This window comes from Girardinichthys multiradiatus, chromosome 9 (genome assembly GCF_021462225.1).
Source record: "Girardinichthys multiradiatus isolate DD_20200921_A chromosome 9, DD_fGirMul_XY1, whole genome shotgun sequence".
Lineage (NCBI taxonomy): Eukaryota > Metazoa > Chordata > Actinopteri > Cyprinodontiformes > Goodeidae > Girardinichthys > Girardinichthys multiradiatus.
Window position 1 is genome coordinate 53738 of NC_061802.1, and position 21276 is coordinate 75013.

At 43.9% G+C, this 21276-nt stretch overlaps 1 protein-coding gene across 1 annotated transcript in view; it reads right to left on the minus strand.

Annotated features, from left to right (window-relative positions):
• The window catches only part of LOC124873970 (ELAV-like protein 1), a 29440-nt gene extending 15166 nt beyond the window's left edge, over positions 1-14274 (minus strand). Inside the window, exons 1-4 of the mRNA XM_047375070.1 lie at positions 14113-14274; positions 13434-13497; positions 11862-11933; positions 11575-11746 (exon numbers count right to left, since the gene is read on the minus strand). Of these exons, the coding sequence (XP_047231026.1) occupies positions 11575-11746; positions 11862-11933; positions 13434-13469 (280 nt within the window). The 5' untranslated portion in view covers positions 13470-13497; positions 14113-14274. The remainder of the gene's footprint in view (positions 1-11574; positions 11747-11861; positions 11934-13433; positions 13498-14112) is intronic.
• Positions 14275-21276: the final 7002 nt, after the last annotated feature.

Sequence of the window (21276 nt, forward strand, 5' to 3'; positions counted from 1 at the left end):
TAGAGGCGACGCCTCCAAACTACTATTTTCTTTGTGAGAGCAGACAGCAAAGAAAAGGTGGAGGGACCACTTTGTTTAAAGATTTATTAGAGTGTAAAAAAGTATTTCTGGGAAAATTTGACTCTTTTGAATATGTGGCTCTCCAGGTAAAGAGCCCGGTCCGAACTATGTTCTTGAATATTTACAGGCCTCCTAAGTCCAAAACAAACTTTATCAGTGATTTTAATGAACTTTTATCAGTGATATGTGTTGATTATGACTGTTTAATTATTGTGGGAGACTTCAACATTCACATGGAAAATCCTGAAGACAGAAGTCCAATAGATCTATGTGACACTCTTAGAAATGTTGGTTTGACTCAACATGTTAAACAGCAAACGCACAAACAGGGACATATTTTGGACTTGATCATCACTAAGGGTCTAAACATTTCCAAGGTGTCTGTAACTGATGTTGCTCTATCTGACCACTTTTCTATTATTTTTGAAAGCATCATCTGCAATGACTCAGTTTGTCAAAGAGACATGATAAGAAAACACATCTTTAAGGACGGTGCTGCTGAAACCTTTAACCAGATTTACTCTTCTACCTCCACTTTGCCCTGTAACACTGTAGATGAGCTGGTAGAAAACTTTCATTCTAAAATCTCAGACATCATTGATTCAATTGCTCCAATTAAAGTGAAAGTTGTTTCTGGGAAGAAAATGTCTCCATGGAGAAGTGCTCCACCAGTCAGAAGTGAATAAAAGGTGTGTTGAAAAGCTGAATGCAGGTGGAGAAAGACTGGACTCCAGGTTCACTATATTATCTATAAAGAGAGACTATACAGATATAACCTACAACTGAAAAATGCAAGAGAATCTTTCTTTTCTGAGATCATCAGTAAAAACATTAACAATGCTGGTGTATTATTTGCCACGGTCGACAGGATAACAAACCCTCCTGTAACTGTAGCATCTGAACTCCACTCTACCAGGACCTGCAATGAATTTGTTAACTTCTTCACTGAAAAAACCCAAAAGATCAGAGAGGCAGTCAGAACATCCACATCAACTCCAGGACCAATGTTGTCTCCAACTAGAACTGATTTTGACAAAATTTCCCAATTTCACCAAATAAACTACAAAATCTTAGAAGAAATCGTACAGCAACTAAGCTCTTCTTCCTGCTGTCTCCATGTTTTACCCACAGCTTTCCTTAAGAAAGCTTTGCCTGTAATAACATCTGATTTAACACAAATAATAAACACGTCCCTTTTGTCAGGTGTTTTCCTCCAGGCCCTAAAAACAGCAATTATCAAACCTCTATAGAAAAAGAACAACTTGGACAAGCTGCTACTACAGAACTACAGGCCTATATCAAACCTCCTCTTCATCAGTAAAATTATTGAAAAAGTTGTGTTTCAACAGTTAAACAACTTCCTAACAACGACCAACCGCTTCAATGTCTTCCAGTCAGACTTCCTGCTCACCACAGTACAGAGACTGCTCTTGTCAAGGTGTTCAATGACATCCGTATAAATGCAGACTGTGGAAGAACCACAGTGCTGGTATTATTGGACCTTAGTGCAGCATTCGACACTGTTGATCACTCCATTTTATTAGAGCGCCTGGAAAACTGGGTCGGCCTTTCTGGTACAGCACTCAACTGGTTTAAATCCTACTTGAAGGACAGGGACCTTTTTGTGTCAGTAGGTAACTTTACATCAGAGAGCACAAACATCACATGTGGCGTTCCCCAAGGGTCCATCTTAGGGACCCTCCTATTCAATATCTACATGCTCCCCCTAACTCAGATTTTAATAAACAACGTAAGTTATCATAACTATGCAGACGACACACAGCTATACGTTACGATGTCACCAGGTGACCATGAACCCATTCAACCGCTGGGTAAATGCTTAGAAGAAATCAATGCATGGATGGGCCAAATTTTCTTCACCTGAATCAAAACAAAACTGAAGTAATAATCTTTGGACCAAAGGAAGAGCGTTTAAAAGTTAGCACACAGCTTCAGTTAATACAGCTAGAAACCACCAGTCAGGCTGGAAACCTGGGTGTAGTGATGGACTCAGACCTGAACCTTCAGAGGAACATAAAGACAGTAACAAGGTTGACCTTCTATCATCTAAAGAACATCTCCAGGATTAAAGGACTAATGTCTCAGCAGGACCTTGAAAAACTAATTCATGCGTTCATCTTTAGTAGAATTGATTACTGCAACGGTGTCTTCACAGGTGTGACTAAAAAGTGGATCAGACAGCTGTAGTTGATCCAGAACGCTGCTGCCCGCGTCCTCACTAGAACTAAGAAAGTGGAGAACATCGGCCCGGTTCTAAAGTCCTTACACTGGCTCCCTGTAGCTCAGAGAATAGACTTTAAAATACTTCTGTTAGTCTATAAATCACTGAATGGCTTAGCATCAAAATACATTACAGACTTGTCAGTGTAACCCTAATCCTACAGTGGCATATTATGTCTTTTTTTTCATGTACAGCACTTTGAATTGTCTTGCTACTGAAATGTGCTTTAAAAAAACTTGCCCTGCCTGTACTTCTGTACTGATTATCAGTTTTTTTTCCCCAAATAAATAAAATCTTTGCTAGACATTTTTTCTGTTTGTCCGGAAGGTAAAAGAAAAACAAGTGTGTTAATCAATAAAGCTGTTCATCACCCATTATAAGAATCTAATTTATTAGCGTTTAAAGGGAGTAAAGGAGTAATGCCATCTGCTGGAATGAAGGTTTATTACAGTTTTCTTCACAATATCCCCAGGCATCATTATGCTGATTTAAATAAATGGTCCTGGCATCTCTAAGCAATGCAAACAGAATTTACACAATTCCTTGGGATTCCTTTTACCTGGGTAAAACAAATCCTGGGGCTTTAAACCCTGAGGTTTTCAGTGGAAAATGGGTTTAGCATACTAAACCATCTGATGATGGCGCCGCAGATGGTCGCCTCGGCGTGTTGGTGCGCATTGTTTTGTTTTGTTTTTTGCTTTAAAACGGTCTTCTGTGATGGTACCCGGAGCTCTCTCACCAGAGAAGAACTCATGAACATCAGGGCTACTACACCAGAGGAGTTATTTCCCACTTTTCTGCCTACTGCTCTGGAATTTTTGGACATTCTGGTCAAAGGTGCGCTCACCTTTGTTCACGCGGTGAAACGCCGGAAGAGAGGGAAACGGGCTGGGGTGCTGGTACGTCTTCGCCAGCGTGGACTACGAACACCGTTACCTGGAATATTTCTCTCTAACGTGCGCTCACTTCCCAACAAAATGGAGGAACTACAACTGCTGTTGGGGAAAAACAGGGACTTTTATTCATCGGCAGTTTTGTGCTTCACGGAGACGTGGCTGTGTGGATTAATACCGGACTCTGCGCTGCAGCTGGCAGGATTCCAGCTCTACAGAGCGGACAGAGACACGGAACTCTCCGGCAAAGCGAAAGGTGGAGGAATCTGTTTCTACCTCAACAGTGGTTGGTGCAACGACGTGACAGTGATTCAGCAGCACTGTTCTCCAGACCTGGAAGCCTTCATCATAAACTGTAAGCCTTTCTATTCCCCCCGTGAGTTCGCTTCGTTCATCCTGGTCGGTGTTTACATCCCGCCGCAAGCTAACGTGAAGGTCGCACAGCGCATGCTCGCCGACCAGATACTGAGTGTGGAGCGGACCAACCCGGACTCCTTAGTTATCGTCGTTGGCGACTTTAACAAAGGTAATCTCACCCACGAACTCCCCAAATATAGACAGTTTATAAAATGTCCGACCAGAGAGGACAACATTCTGGATCACTGTTACACCACCATCAGAGACGCTTATCACGCCGTCCCACGTGCTGCACTGGGCCAATCCGACCACATCATGGTCCACCTGATTCCTGCATACAGGCAGAAACTAAAGCTCTGCAAACCTGTTGTGAGGACGACAAGGAAGTGGAGCAGTGAGGCTGTGGAGAATCTCCAGGCGTGTTTAGGCTGTACAGACTGGGATGTGTTCAGGACTACTACCAACAGTCTGGACGAGTACACAGAGGCTGTGACTTCCTACATCAGCTTCTGTGAGGACAGCTGTGTACCATCATGCACCAGGGTGAGTTACAACAACGACAAACCCTGGTTCACAGCTAAACTCAGAAGGTTAAGACTGGATAAGGAAAAGGCCTTCAAGAGTGGGGACAAAGACATATACAGAGAGGCAAAGTACAAGTTTGGCAAGGCAGTGAAAGAGGCCAAACGACTGTACTCTGAGAAGCTCCAAAACCAGTTCTCAGCCAACGACTCTGCGTCTGTCTGGAAAGGGCTCAAGCAAATCACCAACTACAAGCCGAAAGCCCCCCACTCCATCAACGACCGACGCCTCGCCAACGACCTGAACGAGTTCTACTGCCGCTTTGAAAGACAAAGGGACAGTCCTGCAACCATCTCCCACGACGCCCCCCAACAGCTGCAGCCACAATCCACCACCCCCATCTCTCCAACCTCAAGAGGGGTCTTGGCACCTCCAACCCCCACCCTGAAGTTCCCCCCCACCAGCCCCATACCCACGCCGAGGACGGCTCTTTCCATCCAGGAGAGGGACGTCAACAAACTCTTCAGGAGACAGAACCCCCGGAAAGCTGCTGGTCCGGATTCTGTCTCACCAGCCAGCCTGAAGCACTGCGCTGATCAGCTGTCTCCAGTCTTCACAGACATTTTTAACACCTCACTGGAGACATGTCATGTGCCAGCCTGCTTCAAGTCCTCCACCATCGTCCCTGTTCCCAAGAAGCCTAGGACCACAGGGCTTAATGACTTCAGACCCGTCGCCCTGACCTCTGTGGTGATGAAGTCCTTTGAGCGCCTTGTGCTCTCACACCTAAAAGACATCACCGACCCCCTCCTTGACCCCCTGCAGTTTGCCTACAGAGCCAACAGGTCTGTAGATGATGCAGTCAACCTAGCCCTTCACTTCATCCTCCGGCACCTGGACTCCACAGGAACCTACGCCAGGATCCTGTTTGTGGATTTCAGCTCTGCCTTCAACACCATCGTCCCAGTTCTGCTACAGGAGAAGCTCTCCCAGCTGAGTGTGCCCGACTCCACCTGCAGGTGGATCACTGACTTCCTGTCTGACAGGAAGCAGCGCGTGAGGCTGGGGAAGCACGTCTCTGACTCCCTGACCATCAGCACCGGTTCCCCCCAAGGCTGTGTTCTCTCTCCTCTGCTCTTCTCCCTGTACACCAACAGCTGCACCTCCAGTCACCAGTCTGTCAAGCTTCTGAAGTTTGCGGACGACACCACCCTGATCGGACTCATCTCTGATGGTGACGAGTCTGCGTACAGATGGGAGGTGGACCATCTGTTGGACTGGTGCAGCCAGAACAACCTTGAGCTCAACGCTCTAAAGACAGTGGAGATGGTTGTGGACTTCAGGCAGAACCCAGCCCCACCTGCCCCCATCACCCTCTGTGACTCCACAATTGACACTGTGGAATCTTTCCGCTTCCTGGGAACCATCATCTCCCAGGATCTCAAGTGGGAGCCAAACATCAGCTCCCTCATCAAGAAAGCCCAGCAGAGGATGTTCTTCCTGCGGCAGCTGAAGAAATTCAACCTGCCAAAGACTATGATGGTGCACTTCTACACAGCCATCATTGAGTCCATCCTCACCTCCTCCATCACCATCTGGTACGCCGCTGCTACAGCCAAGGATAAGGGCAGGCTGCAGCGTGTCATTCGGTCTGCTGAGAAGGTGATTGGCTGCAGTCTACTGTCGCTCCAGGAACTGTACACCTCCAGGACCCTGAAGCAGGCAGGGAAGATTCTGGCTGATCCCTCCCACCCTGGTCACAGACTCTTTGAGACTCTCCCCTCTGGCAGGAGGCTGCGGTCCATCCGGACCAAAACCTCACGCCACAAGAACAGTTTTTTCCCATCTGCCACCAGCCTGGTTAACAAAGCCCGGAAACCACCTTGACACTCTCCCTTTCCCCCACACCCCCCCTTTATACTGACAGGACACCTGTAACCTGTAACTCTATGCGTTACATTAACGCTCAGCTTGGACTCCTGCTTTACTTGCACAATGATCACCTGCACTGTTGTATTGCTCTTGCATCTTATACTGCTCTATATTTACTCTCACTCACTTAAAACTGTGCACATATATTTATATTATATTGTAGATATGTTTATACTGTTTAATTTGTATTGTATTGCACCGACTACGCCAAAACAAATTCCTTGTATGTCCAAAAACGTACTTGGCAATAAAGCTTTTCTGATTCTGATTCTATTAGCCAGTCTGCCATGCAACTGGGTTTAAGGCAGCCAATTTTCAAAAGCTATGTGTGCCAAAAATAGGCAGGACAACAACAAACTAAGTTTCATCCTCATAACATCAACAGGAAGAACAGAAAAGTTAGGGTGAGCAATCAAGCATCAACCCCCACCCACCTTTGTTAAAGCTTTATTAGGAAGAGGAACATAAAACACGATCTGTATCAAGGCTGACTAAGACGTACAACGACATGGAAAAAAGTTCACATTGGAGTTAATAAAAAAAATACAGACTCAGATTTCAACTGACAACACATGCAAGAAATGGAGGGAGAGAGTATAGGTGATGCTCACAGGTGTAATGATTTATATGCAGGATTAATTCTGTAAAGTTAGGCTTAAATCTGGAGCATTTACATTTTTCAACACAGACTTCTGATAAGACAGTAAGCAGGTTAATCACATCGTACTCGGAACTTAGCTTGCGATGACACTCAATTAAACCAAACATTTTTTAGAGTAAAATGATACGACCAAATCTGATAATCGGCTCCAAAGTTGCTCCGCCAAAATAAATTTCTCTGTAATTCTCACAAAGAACCTTCGTCCGTTATTGGCCAAAATTTTAGAAGACAATGAACAGGTGATCTCTTGATAAATAGTTCATTATGATAGGCTCTTATAATTTACACGACTTTTTTAAAGAATGTACAATATTTTCTTGTCTCTAAACTGCTAATGAGGCAACACTTGGCATGTGTGAAATCTCTGTTAATTGCCCAATTAACTTTAATTTTTTCTCCAAAAACTTTCAATCAGAAATTCCCTTTTTTTCAGCTTAACATTTCTGCCAAACACTGGTGACAGGTGAGGTTCCCTGCTGCTGTGGAACAGACCTCTGGTCGGAAATAAAACGCTCTACTGGAAACATGGCTGATCTTCATGTGCGGTAGAATCTGAGACATCAGATGATGCTCTGATGTAAAAAACAATCAGAAGAACCGGGCTGACACTTGACCTCATAGTTTTGGTCCCAATCGGAAGCCACTGTATTTTCTTTTACAACTAAAACTTTAAAGTTGAAACTGACACTCCCGGCAGTGGTTCTCCTGGGGTTCCTGTGCTTTGGGGGGCCTTTAGATGTCTGTGACTCAGTTCTCCTCAGTGTCCGTCCAGGGACCATGGGGCAGGCCTGTGGGTCCTCACACTCGCTATTGCATATTTTTGTGGAGAAACCTTGTATACAAAGCGTGTCCACACTCATACTCACAACTTCAGGTGTTGAGATACACAGATGTTCTATATTGGGCTGTACCTCTCACTAAGTACATTTTACATTCAGAATTACCGTGTACTATTTTGTTAAAAAAAAAAAACAGCTGCAGGTGTATAAGCAAGCAGGGTGTAATCTTGTATTCTCTTTATCCTTCTTTCTCTCCTCCACTCTTTCCTCCTTTTCTCCCCTTTTTCCCCCCCATCTCTCTATTTTTTGAGCTTCTTTTGTCCTTTTCACTTCAGTCTCCTTGTCCGTAACAATTGAAATATTCCCAAAGAAGTTTATAAGAAAGTTTCTTTTATAAATATCAAGCAGAGCTTTAAAACATTAGCTGTGATGCTCTGCTTGTGAAAGTAAATCTGTTGGGAAATTTCTTGGCACTCAGACAATAATTCTGAGCGATATTCTGCTGGACAGGAAACGGTAAAAAAAAGAAAAAAACTGACACTCGTACTCATAGTCTTCCGCTTATCCAGGACCGGGTCGCGGGGGCAGCAGACTCAGCAGAGACACCCAGACGTCCCTCTCCCTAGACACCTCCTCCAGCTCTTCCAGGGGGACACCGAGGCGTTCCCAGGCCAGCCGGGAGACATAGTCCCTCCAGCGTGTCCTAGGTCTTCCCCGGGGTCTCCTCCCGGTGGGACGGGACCGGAACACCTTCCCAGGAAGGCGTTCAGGAGGCATCCGGTATAGATGCCCGAGCCACCTCAATTGGTTCCTCTCGATGTGGAGGAGCAGCAGCTCTACTCCGAGCCCCTCCCGGATGGCCGAGCTCCTCACCCTATCTCTAAGGGAGTGCCCGGCCACCCTACGGAGGAAACTCATTTCAGCCGCTTGTATCCGGGATCTCGTTGTGTCGATCTCCCGCTCCATTCTTGCCTCACTCGTGAACAAGACCCCGAGATACTTGAACTTCTCCACTTTAGGCAAATTTCAACCATCTTCTGTTGGTCTCAGGTGAAATTTTAGAATTTGGAGGCAGGCCTCCTCCTCGTCATTCATCCATTTCTGAAACACACCAGTAACCCTGCATCATGCTGCCACCACCATGCTCGACCATGCATTTGTCAGCCCACTTTACTCTGACAAACTACATCAAAACTCATGCAACTAGTTACCTTCAGAAGTCACATAAATTAAACAGAGTCCAGGTGTGTGTCCTTGAATCTGAATCTAACTGCAGCTGTTCTCTCAAGGCCTCAGAGGTTCTTTAGAGAACATTAGAGATCAACCAGCATCACGAAGACCAAGCAAGACAGCAACAGAACAAGTTAGATTCTAGAACAACAACGTTCACCAGAGAAGCAGCCAAGAGCTCCATAGTAACTCTGGAGGAGCTGCAGAGATCCACAGCTCAGGTGGGAGAATCTGTCAACACAACTATTTAAATTGAACTCCAAAAAGCTGACCGTTATGGAGAAAGTGAAGGAAGGAGGCCATTGTTGAGAAAAAGCCACGGAGAAGACACAGCAAACACGTGAAGGAAAGTGTTCTGATTGGAGACCAAAACTGAACTGTTTGTCCTAGATGCAAAACGTAACACTGCGCATCACCCTGAACACACCACATCCACAGACATGATGGTGGTGGCATCATGACCAGCTTTCCTGTTCAGAGTTGATGGGAGAGTGGAAGGAGCTAAAAATAGAACAATCCTGGAAGAAAAGACTTCCAGCAGGAGGACGACCCTGAAAATATCCTTAAAGGGTATATTGAGTTGCTAGAATGGCCCAGTCAAAGTCCAGACCTGAATCCAGTTGCTAGTCTGTGGAAAGAAATGATATTCATGGACACTCACCATCCATTCAGACTGAGCTCAAGCTATTCTGCAAAGAATGGGCAAAACATCAGTCTGGTAGAGACATACGAAGGAACAACGGATAAAAATGCTAACCGATATATTTACATTGTACCTGTTACTTGCATTAATGTGGATTTCCCCTTCAAGCAAACAAATATGACTTGCAGCTGCAGTGAAGGGTGTTTAATTATGGGGGCTGAATACAAAATCATCTTCCTTCCGCTTCACAACTATCTGCTACTTTGTGTTGGTCTGTCCCATTAAATTCCAGTAAACTACTGGGGAGGCCAAGATAAAAGACATTCAGTGACAAGTCTACAACACAGGGAAAAACAATAGTTTCCTTTGTGTCTTTATTACGCTACAGCAGATTAAATGTCCCACAGACTCTGTTCTCTCAGGACAGTTCTTGCTCCCATCATCACATTAATCACAATGAGACACAGTTGCAAACAGAAGGTCAAAGGAAGACAAAATAATTGTAAAGGGTCTGCACTTGTGTACTTATCAAGTCTGAGGACCCCAAAGCTCTTTCCACTATAATCAGTCATCCACCCATTCTCATCAGGCTGAGCTATCCTGGGCCAGACTGATAGAAGCAAGGCTGCCATACAATCAGCACCACCTGACCACCAACCGCAGGCAAGAAGGGTGAAGTGTCTTGCCCAAGGACACCATGACTAAGACAGACAGGGTGAACGTTGAAACCGCCGTTACCACCTGAGCCACCATTGCCCTGGTATACAATAGTCTAACAATCATGTCTCCTAAAAGGTCAGGTATTAAAATACCAGAATGGGTCATTATGTCCAAGGCAGGCCAAGGGGATTCATGAAATGAATTTCAACTTTCATTCACATTAAACTGAAGGTTGTGGCTGGAACAAGGGTTCAGGGGGTGTGAATACTTTTGCTGCTGCAAAGCTTCAGTCTGCACAGCTGCTGGCTGGAGGCACCAACCTCTAGACTCAACAAACAGTTGATCAGATGCCGGTTCAACCATCGGAACCGTGACCCAGCTGATAAACACAAATTATAGCGCTGCAACCATTACTTACCTAATTGATTCATTTGTCGACTTTCTTTCAATCAGTTGATTGATAATGAGAACGCAAAAGGAATTTAATAGGAGACTTTAAAGAATCTGAACCAAGGGAAGCTAGAACTGTGCCACTGGAGAAGTTCTGGATAGAGCATATTTACAAAGAAAGTTTTTCATCTTAATATATATGTTTGGTACAGTTTTAATTAATTACAGCTCTGAATAATGGCATGTTTTAGAGTCTGTATACTCCAGTTAACGATTCCTCAATTACTAAATTAGTTGGCGATTATTTCAATAATCGATTCATTGTTTTAGCCCGACACAGAAGCATCCGATATGGTGAAGAATTGCCCCTTTAGACCAGTGCTGAGGGATGGTTTGCTCTGTCAGATGGGCCGGGTTGGTTACTGACAGAAACGTTCACAGAACTGCTCCGTTTTCTCAACTTGTTCAGAACAAAAACATTTTTTCAAACATTTACTCAAATTCTTACAACTCCTGAAAAAAAATGACACATGAAAACATTTTACAAAAGATAAAAACACAAAAACATCAAAGTAATGTCTCCGCTTGAACAGAACTGGTTCAGCCTGAAAGACTCCCAGACTAACAAAACCCAAAAAACTGCAGCAAAAATAAAAAGAATATTACAACTTCAACAGGAAATCAAAATCATCCAGCAATTAAATAAAAAAATAAATCACAAAATGTTTAAATATTAAAAAACAATCAAAGTCAACGAGAGAAAAGTTTTTTAAAACTAAACTGAAACAAATAAAATCACCTGAGAAAAACTAAAACTGTAAAACCAGACACCGAACTACTGGTTCTACAGATCGAACTGTTCAACTGGGACAGAAACAGCACCGCTCAGGGTCCATATGGCGAGGCTGAACATTCCCAGTAAAACATCACATACTGGGCATACTGGTGAAGCTGAAGTCTGCTTTCAAAAATCGTGGTTAATCAAAGATAATTCATGATTTCTTTAAAAAAAAAAATGAAATCACTTTAAAACTGTTCTTTGTATTTACCCACTTTTTAAAATGAAGCAATCACATGAAACTGTGAAAACCTGTAATCTTAGTTTATCTCATCACAACTAAATGGTTTCTTCAATGACTCATCAGCACTCCTACAGTACACCATCAGTACTGCAGTCCCGTGAGTATCAGCGTTGCTGGTGTTACCTGCCACTTTGTCGCGGATCAGTTTGGCCGACTCCACCTCTCCGACGCTGCTGAAGAGGCTGCGCAGCTCGTCCTGACTCATGCTCTGCGGCAGGTAGTTCACGATCAGGTTGGTCCGAGAGTCGTCGTCCTCCTCCATCATAGTCTCTGAGAAGCCGTTATCGTACAGCTCCTGAGCTCAGCATCAATACAAGTGGAAAAAAACATCAGGTAAGCATAGAACAACCAATCAAAGACAGTGTTTATTGTCTATGAACAGAATGAGCCAATCAGAAAGCAGTGTTTACCTTCACAGCTGCTCCTTTGGAGGAAATCTGAGCGTCTCTGACTTCACCCTGAGTCGGCTGGACCTCACACACCTGACCACACACACATGGTTTGTATTTGTATCAGTATTTTGTAACTCAACTTGTGTGGAACAATGCTTTACAGACCAATTCCCATCCCTAACCATAACCTAATTCACAACATTACTGTATATATGGTGAAAGAGTACACAGGGTCAGTACGTTCCTCAGAATGCTGCGAAGTCATTGGTCTGATGCTACTGGCTTGGTTTCGTAAGAAAGCTGTTCTTTACAAAAACTAAACCTGACAGCTTCGGATTACAGTTAGGATCCAGTTGGAACTTATATAAATGAACTGAATCTGTCAAAATGATTACATTTGTCCTGTTTCAACCACATTACATTTGTTGTAAATTGGTGACATAAATAAACCGAATTAAAGACAGATTCTGAAATTCAAGGTGAAGATTGAGCCAGCCAGGAGCCTCAATTAAAAAACAGTCTGAATAATAATCTCACCCATCTACCTCCCTGGTGGTGCTCTGATAAGATACAATCTCAAAGCTCTGACATATTTACACATGGCTACTTGCGCTGTTCACAGGTGCAAATTCAGACTAAGCTTGACCTGTGACTTCAGCTGGTGAGTGTTAAAGATGGATTATCCCTGCGATCAGTGGATTATTTACCTGTGGTTAGCAAAATAAAAGGAATCAAGATGAATGTAGCTGAAGAATCAAATTTTAAACCAAGCACAGAAAACCCTTACCCCACTCTATACCCAGGTTATGAAGGAGCACTAGAGAAGAACTGTCAGCTTCTGAAAAGGACTCACAGCCCCACCAGAGGTAAGTCAGTTCTAAATTTAAGGTTTCAGATATAACAAGTAGTTATGATGTTTTTATTCAATATTTTTCATCATTGAAAACATCCCAGTGTCTCCATCAGTGACCACATGATCAACAGACAGTTATCTAGGAAGCTCATTCTGGAGGCATCATGTAGGGTAAAAAGTCTGACAGCCTCTGGCAGAAAGATGTGTTTTAGTGCTCCTTGACACATCAGGGCTGCAGTAATCGTTGGCTGTGGCTTCTCCTCAGGCCATCTACTGTGCTGTATAAGGGGGTGACACACTGTTCATAATGGCTCTGATCTTCCCCAACATTCTGCCTCTCACCACATTCTCCAATGGAGCGAGCCTGGTTCTAACAACGGACTCAACCTTATTATGAGTTTTTTATTCTGTTTGAGTCCTTTACCTTAAACATGCTGCTTTACATTAACAGAGTATTTCTTCAGACAATCATCCTTAAGAAGAAGGCACTGGTATGAAATAAAAGGTAAAGTTTCTACATGGTTTTGATCTGTATTTACTGAGAGAAACCACTTGTTTTTACTGGAGGCTACCAACAGGCTTCCCATGATGCATCACAGCATCAAGGAATAATGTGGATTTGCCTCTGAATGTTTATGTTTTATAAACACACCTGGAAGAACAGATCCCTAAGGTGCCCTGTTGCCATGGAAACATTAAGCAGATGCCATCAATGATGACATCGGTGATGAGCTTACCTTCAGGTACCTGATGTGTCCTCGTCTAACTGCCATGGAAACAGGTTGGGTAGTTTTATTATGTCTGAAAAAGGAATCTGATTGGTCAGTTTCAGAACACTTTGATCTTCATGTCACCAACATGGCTGCCTACCACAGGATCACTGATGATTACTGCATGTGATCTTCTATATAGTGTTATTGATCAGATGCAGTCTATATTCCCCTGCAGCTTATCAATGAATGTCCAGAAATGTTGATCAGTTTCAGTAGCATCATCAGCTGCCGTAGCTTCGGTTTTAATTAGTCTCAGAGGCTAACCGCCCTCCAGATCATTATCAGCTTATAATCCGACCTTCAGATCTAATGATTCATGAACTTATAATCAATCAGGATTAACTCTGCCCAAAACCCGCCTTTTCTCCTCTCTAAAACATCGTCTCTAATTTGATTCTACTGTTTTCAAACTGGGCCGCCGTTAGACGGACTATGACGTCATCCGACTCTAAACAGTACCAGTTTCGGCTATAAAGATGATAAAGCCCTGCGGTACTGTTTAAAATTGCCGAACTGAGCCAAAATAGACTCAAACGAGTCTGACGGGAGTAGGTGAGTTGATCTGAATTGAGCATGCGGAGCTAGCAGACTGCTAACAGGCTAACGGCGGCAGCTAACAGCTAACTTAAGTAACAGATCTCACCTGAACAAGAGGCACAGGTAAAGTAGAATGAGTCCACAGCTGTGGACAGGTTCAGTTCAGGTTTGGCCGGTGGTTCGGCTGCTTCACACACGACGTTTAAAACCTGGAGCTTGACTGGACACGCTCCTCTCAACACAAAAGAAAAGAGTATCGCGAGAATACAGCTTCTTCTTCTTCTGGTGTATTGGACGTAGCATCTACAAGCTGTTGGCCTCTGCTGGACTAATGATGAAATTACAGTTGTGTGAATAAATTTAAATTACAGGTTTTATTTTGAAAACTTGTTTACAAAATAAAGAAAAATCATATTTTGAGACATTTAATTAAATTCGGATTGATTTAAGCCAAAAATACTTTATTTATTTGTTTATTGATTTATATAGTGCTTTAACACAACTGGCTAAGGTGACCAAAGCACTTCACAGTAAGATCACAAAAACAATGAAAATAAGAACCATAGATACAATGCAACCATACTACTTGATATTAAAAGCCTGCTTGAAAAAATGGATCTTAATCTTGGACATATATTTATAGATGCCAGATTCAGTGGTGAAGCAAAGGTCTAAGGGAAGTTGTTTCCAGAGTCAGGGTGCTGCCACTGAAAATGCCCAGTCACCCAGTGTTTAGCTCTGGACGTTGGAACATCTATTGAATGTTGATTTGATGACCTCATGGATCTGCCATGTTCAGAAAGATGTAGAAGTTCATTTAGATAAGGTGGGGACAATCCATTAAGACATTTAAAAACAAACAATAAAAGTTTAAATCAATTCTAAAAATGACAGGAAGCCAGTGTAAAGAGGATCAAATGCATGTAGCGACAGTGGAGAGGAAAAACTCCCTTTTAACAGGAAGAAACCTCCAGCAGAACCAGAACCAGGTTCAGTGTGAGCGGCCATCTGCCACGACCGACTGGAGGTTTGAGAGAACAGAGCAGAGACACAAAGAGAACAAAGAAGCACTGATCCAGGAGTACTTTCTATGGGAAGGAAAAGTAAATGTTAATGGATGTAGCTCCTTTAGTCGTTTCATCTAGAAAGAAAGAACAGATAAACTCTGATCCAGTTTTCAAGGTTAGAGTCTGAAAGAGAGCACATAGAGTTAGTTACAGTAGAAGCTCAGTCAGTAGCCATGTCTAGGAGAGAGAAAGGGTTAAACACTGAAAGACAGGGCCATGTGGATCATCTGTAGAAGGTGAGCATTAAGTTGTTGCCAGCAGAAGCTTGGACGATGCCCCTCTCCAGAAAGGTGTCACAGGTAGACTCAGAGTCAGGCCAGGTGTAGCTTCTAGGAAGAGAAAAGAGAGAGAACATAAAGTTAAAAGCTGAAATAACAGCAAATAACGCAAAATTGGTAATGTAACCCCCCTTTGCTGAAGCGGAGGTTGACTGATTGGCTGGTATGGCTGAAACAGGTTAAGCATCCTTGGATGTAGACCTGGGTGTCGTGAGACGTTGGAGGCCAGTATGCCATCTGTTGGAGGGTATGGAGTGTGGCTTTGTAGCTCCCATGGCCCCTTACAGGAGAGTACCATACCATACCAACTTTATTTATAAAGCACTTTATACACCGACAAGACCAAAGTGCTGTACACAATCATAAAAACAGTGCAAAATGGAAAAAGATTGAATATAAAATACATATTAATGTACAGACACAATAAATCTCAGATTTTGTCAAACGCCAAAGAAAAAAGATGGGTCTTAAGGAGGGACTTAAAAACAGTGAGTGAAGAGGCCTGTCTTATGCCCAAAGGAAGATCATTCCAAAGCTTGGGTGCTGCCACAGAAAAAGCATGGTCCCCTCTGAGCTTGCATTTTGTTTTTGGCACCTTCAGGAACAACTGATCAGCTAAACTGAGGGAACGTGACGATGTGTAAGAATGTAACAGCTCAGACAGAGTAATGGGCGTAGGTTAATGTGACCCCTCTTTGGTCTGTTATAACAATGCTGAAAGCATGGGAGAGCTGTTTTATGCCAATCTGCGCACTGAAGGTGCACACTCTGGCTGTCTTAAGGAGAGGGCGGAGCCCGTCTGCTAAGAGGAGTGTGTGGTTGTGTTGTGCCTCAGTTAAAAGGGGATCTTCTTGGCACAAATGGTCATACAGCACTCTACTGATTACTGTTTTTCCCAGCCAGAATGCTAGAAGCATTTCTGGTATGAACATGGTTTCCAGGTGTACATCTTCCACCACTTTAGGGTTGTAAGTTTTCACACCTGGGTTCCTTAAAGAGCAAAGAAATGATGCATGACTGGTTACTGGGTGCAGCTGTGTCCCAGAGGTGCCCATGACCGGCTCTGACGAGGGCCTGAGAGGTTCTTTGGGCTCCTCTAAGCTGGTGACCTGGTTTGTCATCAAGGATGGTTTGCTGCTTGCACCCAGTGGGTTTTGCACCTCCGCCTGGACCCAGAGTTGGTCCTGGTGGCAGTCAATGAGAGGGGCCAGCCTGTCCAGCAGGTCCTGTCCACCAAAAAAAAGCTCTTTGTTCAATGTGCACATATAGATGGGGTGCACAAGAGTCATGTCTTTGAGTGTGATGTCCAGCTCCACCCAACTAGTGATGCACGATCGGTCTTGGGTGCCGCTGGTGATGCTTACATCACAAGCTTCGGCCTGAAATGGTTCATTGAGGGAGAGCATGGCTCTACTCACCTCCTCAAACATGACTGAGCACATCAGGTTGATCTCTGATCCTATTTTAAAATGGAAACTCCGTTTGACATGTCCTCCTATACTGGTGGGGCAGTATAGGTAACCTGTATGTTCATTAGGGTTCAGTTTACCTGAGAACCTTGAAAAAATGGTTTGTGGTGTTTCTCCTGGAGAGGTCCCAAGGGTTTCTTGGAGTTTCCCAGGTTTGTCTCCCCGTCCGATCAGATAGACTCTGATGGCCATGGAGACTGGGTCCACACCTAGTCATGCTGACGGGGATTTTGGGTCTGGTTTAACTGGAGGGTCGGCTTCCAGTTTCAAGGGTTGTGGTGGCCGGACGCACCTCTTCTGTCACCATCTTGCGTAAGGCATCCTCCATCTCTTTCCCCATAATCCCTTCTGCGTGTCGGTTCCACCCTTTTCCATCAGTTTTACCTTTAGGCCTCAAGTGATGGTCAGGTCGTCTGTTTGACCGGTCCAGCTGACCAAACCTACGTTGTTCCCTGAACCTGTTCTTCACATGGATTCTGGTTGAAGGCATTTCCTGATCTTCCAACGCAAGGCTGGTTCTTTCAGTCTGGACCTGTAAAACCCTAGCCTCGCCCTCTGATCCCTTGGTCGGGCGAGAATATGTTTCCCACGCCATCTGAGCATAGTTACGGACCTCTTGCATGCTCATGGTCTTCGTTCTGCAATACATAGTAACATCGTATCGCACACTTTCATGAAGGTTGTGGAGGAACAGGGATTTAAAAGCATGTTCCTCCTCAATGCTGGGAGCATTGCGTCCTTGGAAGTAAACAGCTCTCAAGCGCCAGTAATACTCCCTGGGTGCTTCGCTTTTCTTTTGCTGGATAGTGAAAGCACCAAGTGTGGCGGAGGCCCAGTCCGTGTACACAGAATATTCTTCACTTAAAGCTTTGCAGAGGGTTGAATAACGGTCTCGGACTGCAGGGGGCAGGCTCTCCATGAAAACATGGACGCTCCTGGAAGTTGTTTTCCAGATGAGCTTCAGTTTTTTCCCGTGCTGATGGGCAATACAAATCTAGAAGAATGCGTTCAACTTCCCTAAGATAATCAATGTTTGACTCTGCATTATTAGGGTCGAAACACTCTATGTCTTTGGCCAGAGACTGCGCAATCCACTCTCAGGGATTGGTGCCGGCCCATCTGAGTCATCATCTGAGAGTTCACTCCGGCTGCACTCAGGGTGTGTCAGTGCATCACGCCTCATCCTCGGTAATTTCTGGAGGGCAGCTTCTACATCCTCCAGATCTGACCTGCAGGTTCTCTCAGAGTTTCACAGGTGTGGCTCACTTCCAAAGGTTTCAACCTGTGAGGTGGGTTGTTTTTCGTCCCCCTATTCCTCCAAGAATGGGGGAGTGGCCTGGTTACACTCAATTGTCTCCAACCTATTTCCAACTTCTGTTAGTTCACCTCTAAGGACATCCACTGTCTGCAAAGTATCATTCGACTCAAACTGCAGTTTAACACGCTGGTCAATTTCCAACATTAACCTTCGGTGATACAACAGAGTGAGCTGTCCCAACACATCTGAGACCCATATGTCTTTTGGTGGGTTTTTAATGACTTGGAGCAACTCCTGAATCCTGGCTTCACATTGCTCAATGCTATAATCATTGAAACCTTTACACTCCTAAGGGGACAACAGAATCAATGACCTAATCACCTCTTGTGCCTGCATTCCTATGGGATCCTCTAACCTACACGCATCTCCAGCTGCAGTTATGGATGTTTTCTCCATCTTTGCCCAAATGCACAATGGTAATACACTGACAATGCAAACACACAAACTGTTTAGCTTTGAACCACCACTAAACGAAATTAGCAGCAACACAACAGGCTAAGCTGTTCAGCTAGCTGTCTGATTCATATATATATCTTGCAGGTGTATGGGTTTGCTTAAAATGGGCACATAGGTTTGACTGTTCAAACTGTGGCTTACCCAAGTCTATGCTTTAATGCGAAATCAAGCAAACACACAAAGGAGGAAAAAAATATATTTAAATAACCCAAAACCAACTTCAAAATAAAATTTTAAAAGTGGAAAAACGAAACTAAAACATTCAATGCTGTTCTTAGCTTCAAATAAATGTTAGTGCTTTCTAATATGGATCATTTACCTTCTAGTTGGGCCTACAAAGTTAGACAACTAAGTTAGTTTTATGAGTCAGACCAAACATGCTTCACACAATAAAACCCAGCAAAAACGCTTCGATTTTATCCAAAAGTGGTAATGAATGATCAATAACTTCAACTTTCAACTTAAGTTATGCCCTTTGATCATAGGTGATGGAATTATCTGCCTGTGTTAATGAACTGATTAAAATCAAAGTAGTAAATGCAATACTTGCTAGTGACCACCAGATGGCGCCGAGTGCAGGTATGCAATTTGGGGAAAACCGGCTGCAACTGCAATTTTACTCAATGGCCACAAGATGTACGTGTTGCTCTCTACCTGACTGGGAGAGTATTGGTCACAACTTGTAGTTACACCCAACGGACACAGGAGGCAGATCTGATGCCTGTAGCAGGAATCTGGTTGCTGTAGTTACAGCTGATTGCCCCTAAGAGATCCTGGAGGTAGATCTGATGCCTCTTGCCTTTACAGGAATTTAATTGTTATGCTTATCAGAGCTGGTTTTGCTGCCGCTAATGTTCCACGCATAGCAGGGCTTGCCAGCTGGAATTTAACGTAAAGTTTCACACCACAAGCTATACCAAATTCCACCTTGCATCCACAAAAACACCTCTGAAAGATTATTTTATCCTCTGCAATAAAACTGAGCAAATTTTAGTCAAGATATCCTCTAGATCACAAACGCTTTCTGCAAAACTCAAAAATCTCACAATACAACTTCTAGGTTCCACGGATATCACAATTGTTTAATTCTGTGCAACAGTGATGTGATGTCTGTCCTTTTAAGGCCCATCTAAGGAACGCCAATTGTTGGGATTATGATTATTGATTAATCAATATTTATCAAGAATTATAATTAAAAATCATAATTTGAGAAAATTAATTTCTTAACCAAAAATCCTCATTTATGAATCGAAATCAGAGATGTCCTCTGGTGTTGTAATTGTGGCTCAAAGCCCTTGATAATTACAATTATTAAATTCTCAGTACTAGTTGATAAATATTATTAGATTACTTGATGTTGTCTCCTCTGAGCAGAGGGAGAGAGAAGGAGTGGGGGGGGGGGGAGTTTCCAGGCGTCCGTGGGTAACTCAGCAGGTCGGTCTGTCTTCGTCCTTTTCGGCCTCCTTGGCAGAAAGGTGAAAAATATGACGGACCGTCACTAGTCGACTGGAACAAAAAAAAACAAGGAGGAAAAATTGCGTCTCCTTGAAAACTCCGTGGTTTTTTTGGTTACGTGTTAAATCCACGCCCTCGATCGGTAAAGTGAAGTTTCTGGTCTTCTTATCCCAGAAACTTCTTTCATGAATTTTTGTCGTTGGCCAACAGGGGAGAATGAATGAAAGTCCACCTGGGATTTCTTCTCCTGTGTGATGCTCCAGTTGCGTGGTAATCACGTCTCGGTTTCCAGTGTGAAAAGCCAAAGTGGGCGTCTCCGGTGCCCTTACATAGTCCACTGTGACGTCAGAGCTGCGACGCCCCCGTCCTATCAGCCGCGGTTCCTGCTGGGATTTGTAGTAGTGTACTATCCTGGGGTACAAAATGGCCGATGGCGCGGAAGGCCTGGTGGAGCCCAGCAACGTGCAAATGGTCCAATATTCAGCAAAACATGGTCCAACAAATGTATGTACCTGACTTTTGTGAAGTGCCTTGAGACAACATGTGTTGTGAATTGGTGCTATATAAATAAACTGAATTGAATTGAAATTGCAAGACTCTTAAAAAGAGGAAAGAAAATAATCAGAATAAAATAGGGGAACCAGTCCAGTTGAAGCAAAAAGCTGTGAGGCTATAGAAGCGGCAGTGAACTACCCAGCTGTAGCACGTGTCAGAATGCGACGGTAACCCCCTGCTGCCAGTGGCCTATAGGCTGAGGAGGGAGATTCAAGGTCAATAATTATATGTAAATGATCTTAGATGGTGTTGTTGGATATTTCACAGAAGGAAACTCATAAAAAGGCTGAGTCTGTTGTTGGGACCAGGCTGGCTCCATTGCAAGAGGTGGTGAGAGACAGAATGTTGGGGAAGATCAGAGCCATTATGAATACATTACCAAATGAGATTATAACATGTACAAGTTTCTCAATGTTTGCACGTTTGACAAAGAAATGGCTTTATCAAACTTTTTAACCAATTTGAATAATAAACTGAATCCGACTGCCCTCCTGCCAACTTTCATTGGCAGGAGGGCCAGTGGGGGCTGGATTTTGGGGACCAGTGGATTTCATCTCTTCTTTTTGCAGATGACGTGGTCCTGCCGGCCCCCTCTAGCCAGGACCTACAGCATGCACTGGGGCGATTCGCAGCCGAGTATGAAGCGGCTGGGAGGAGGATCAGCTCCTCCAT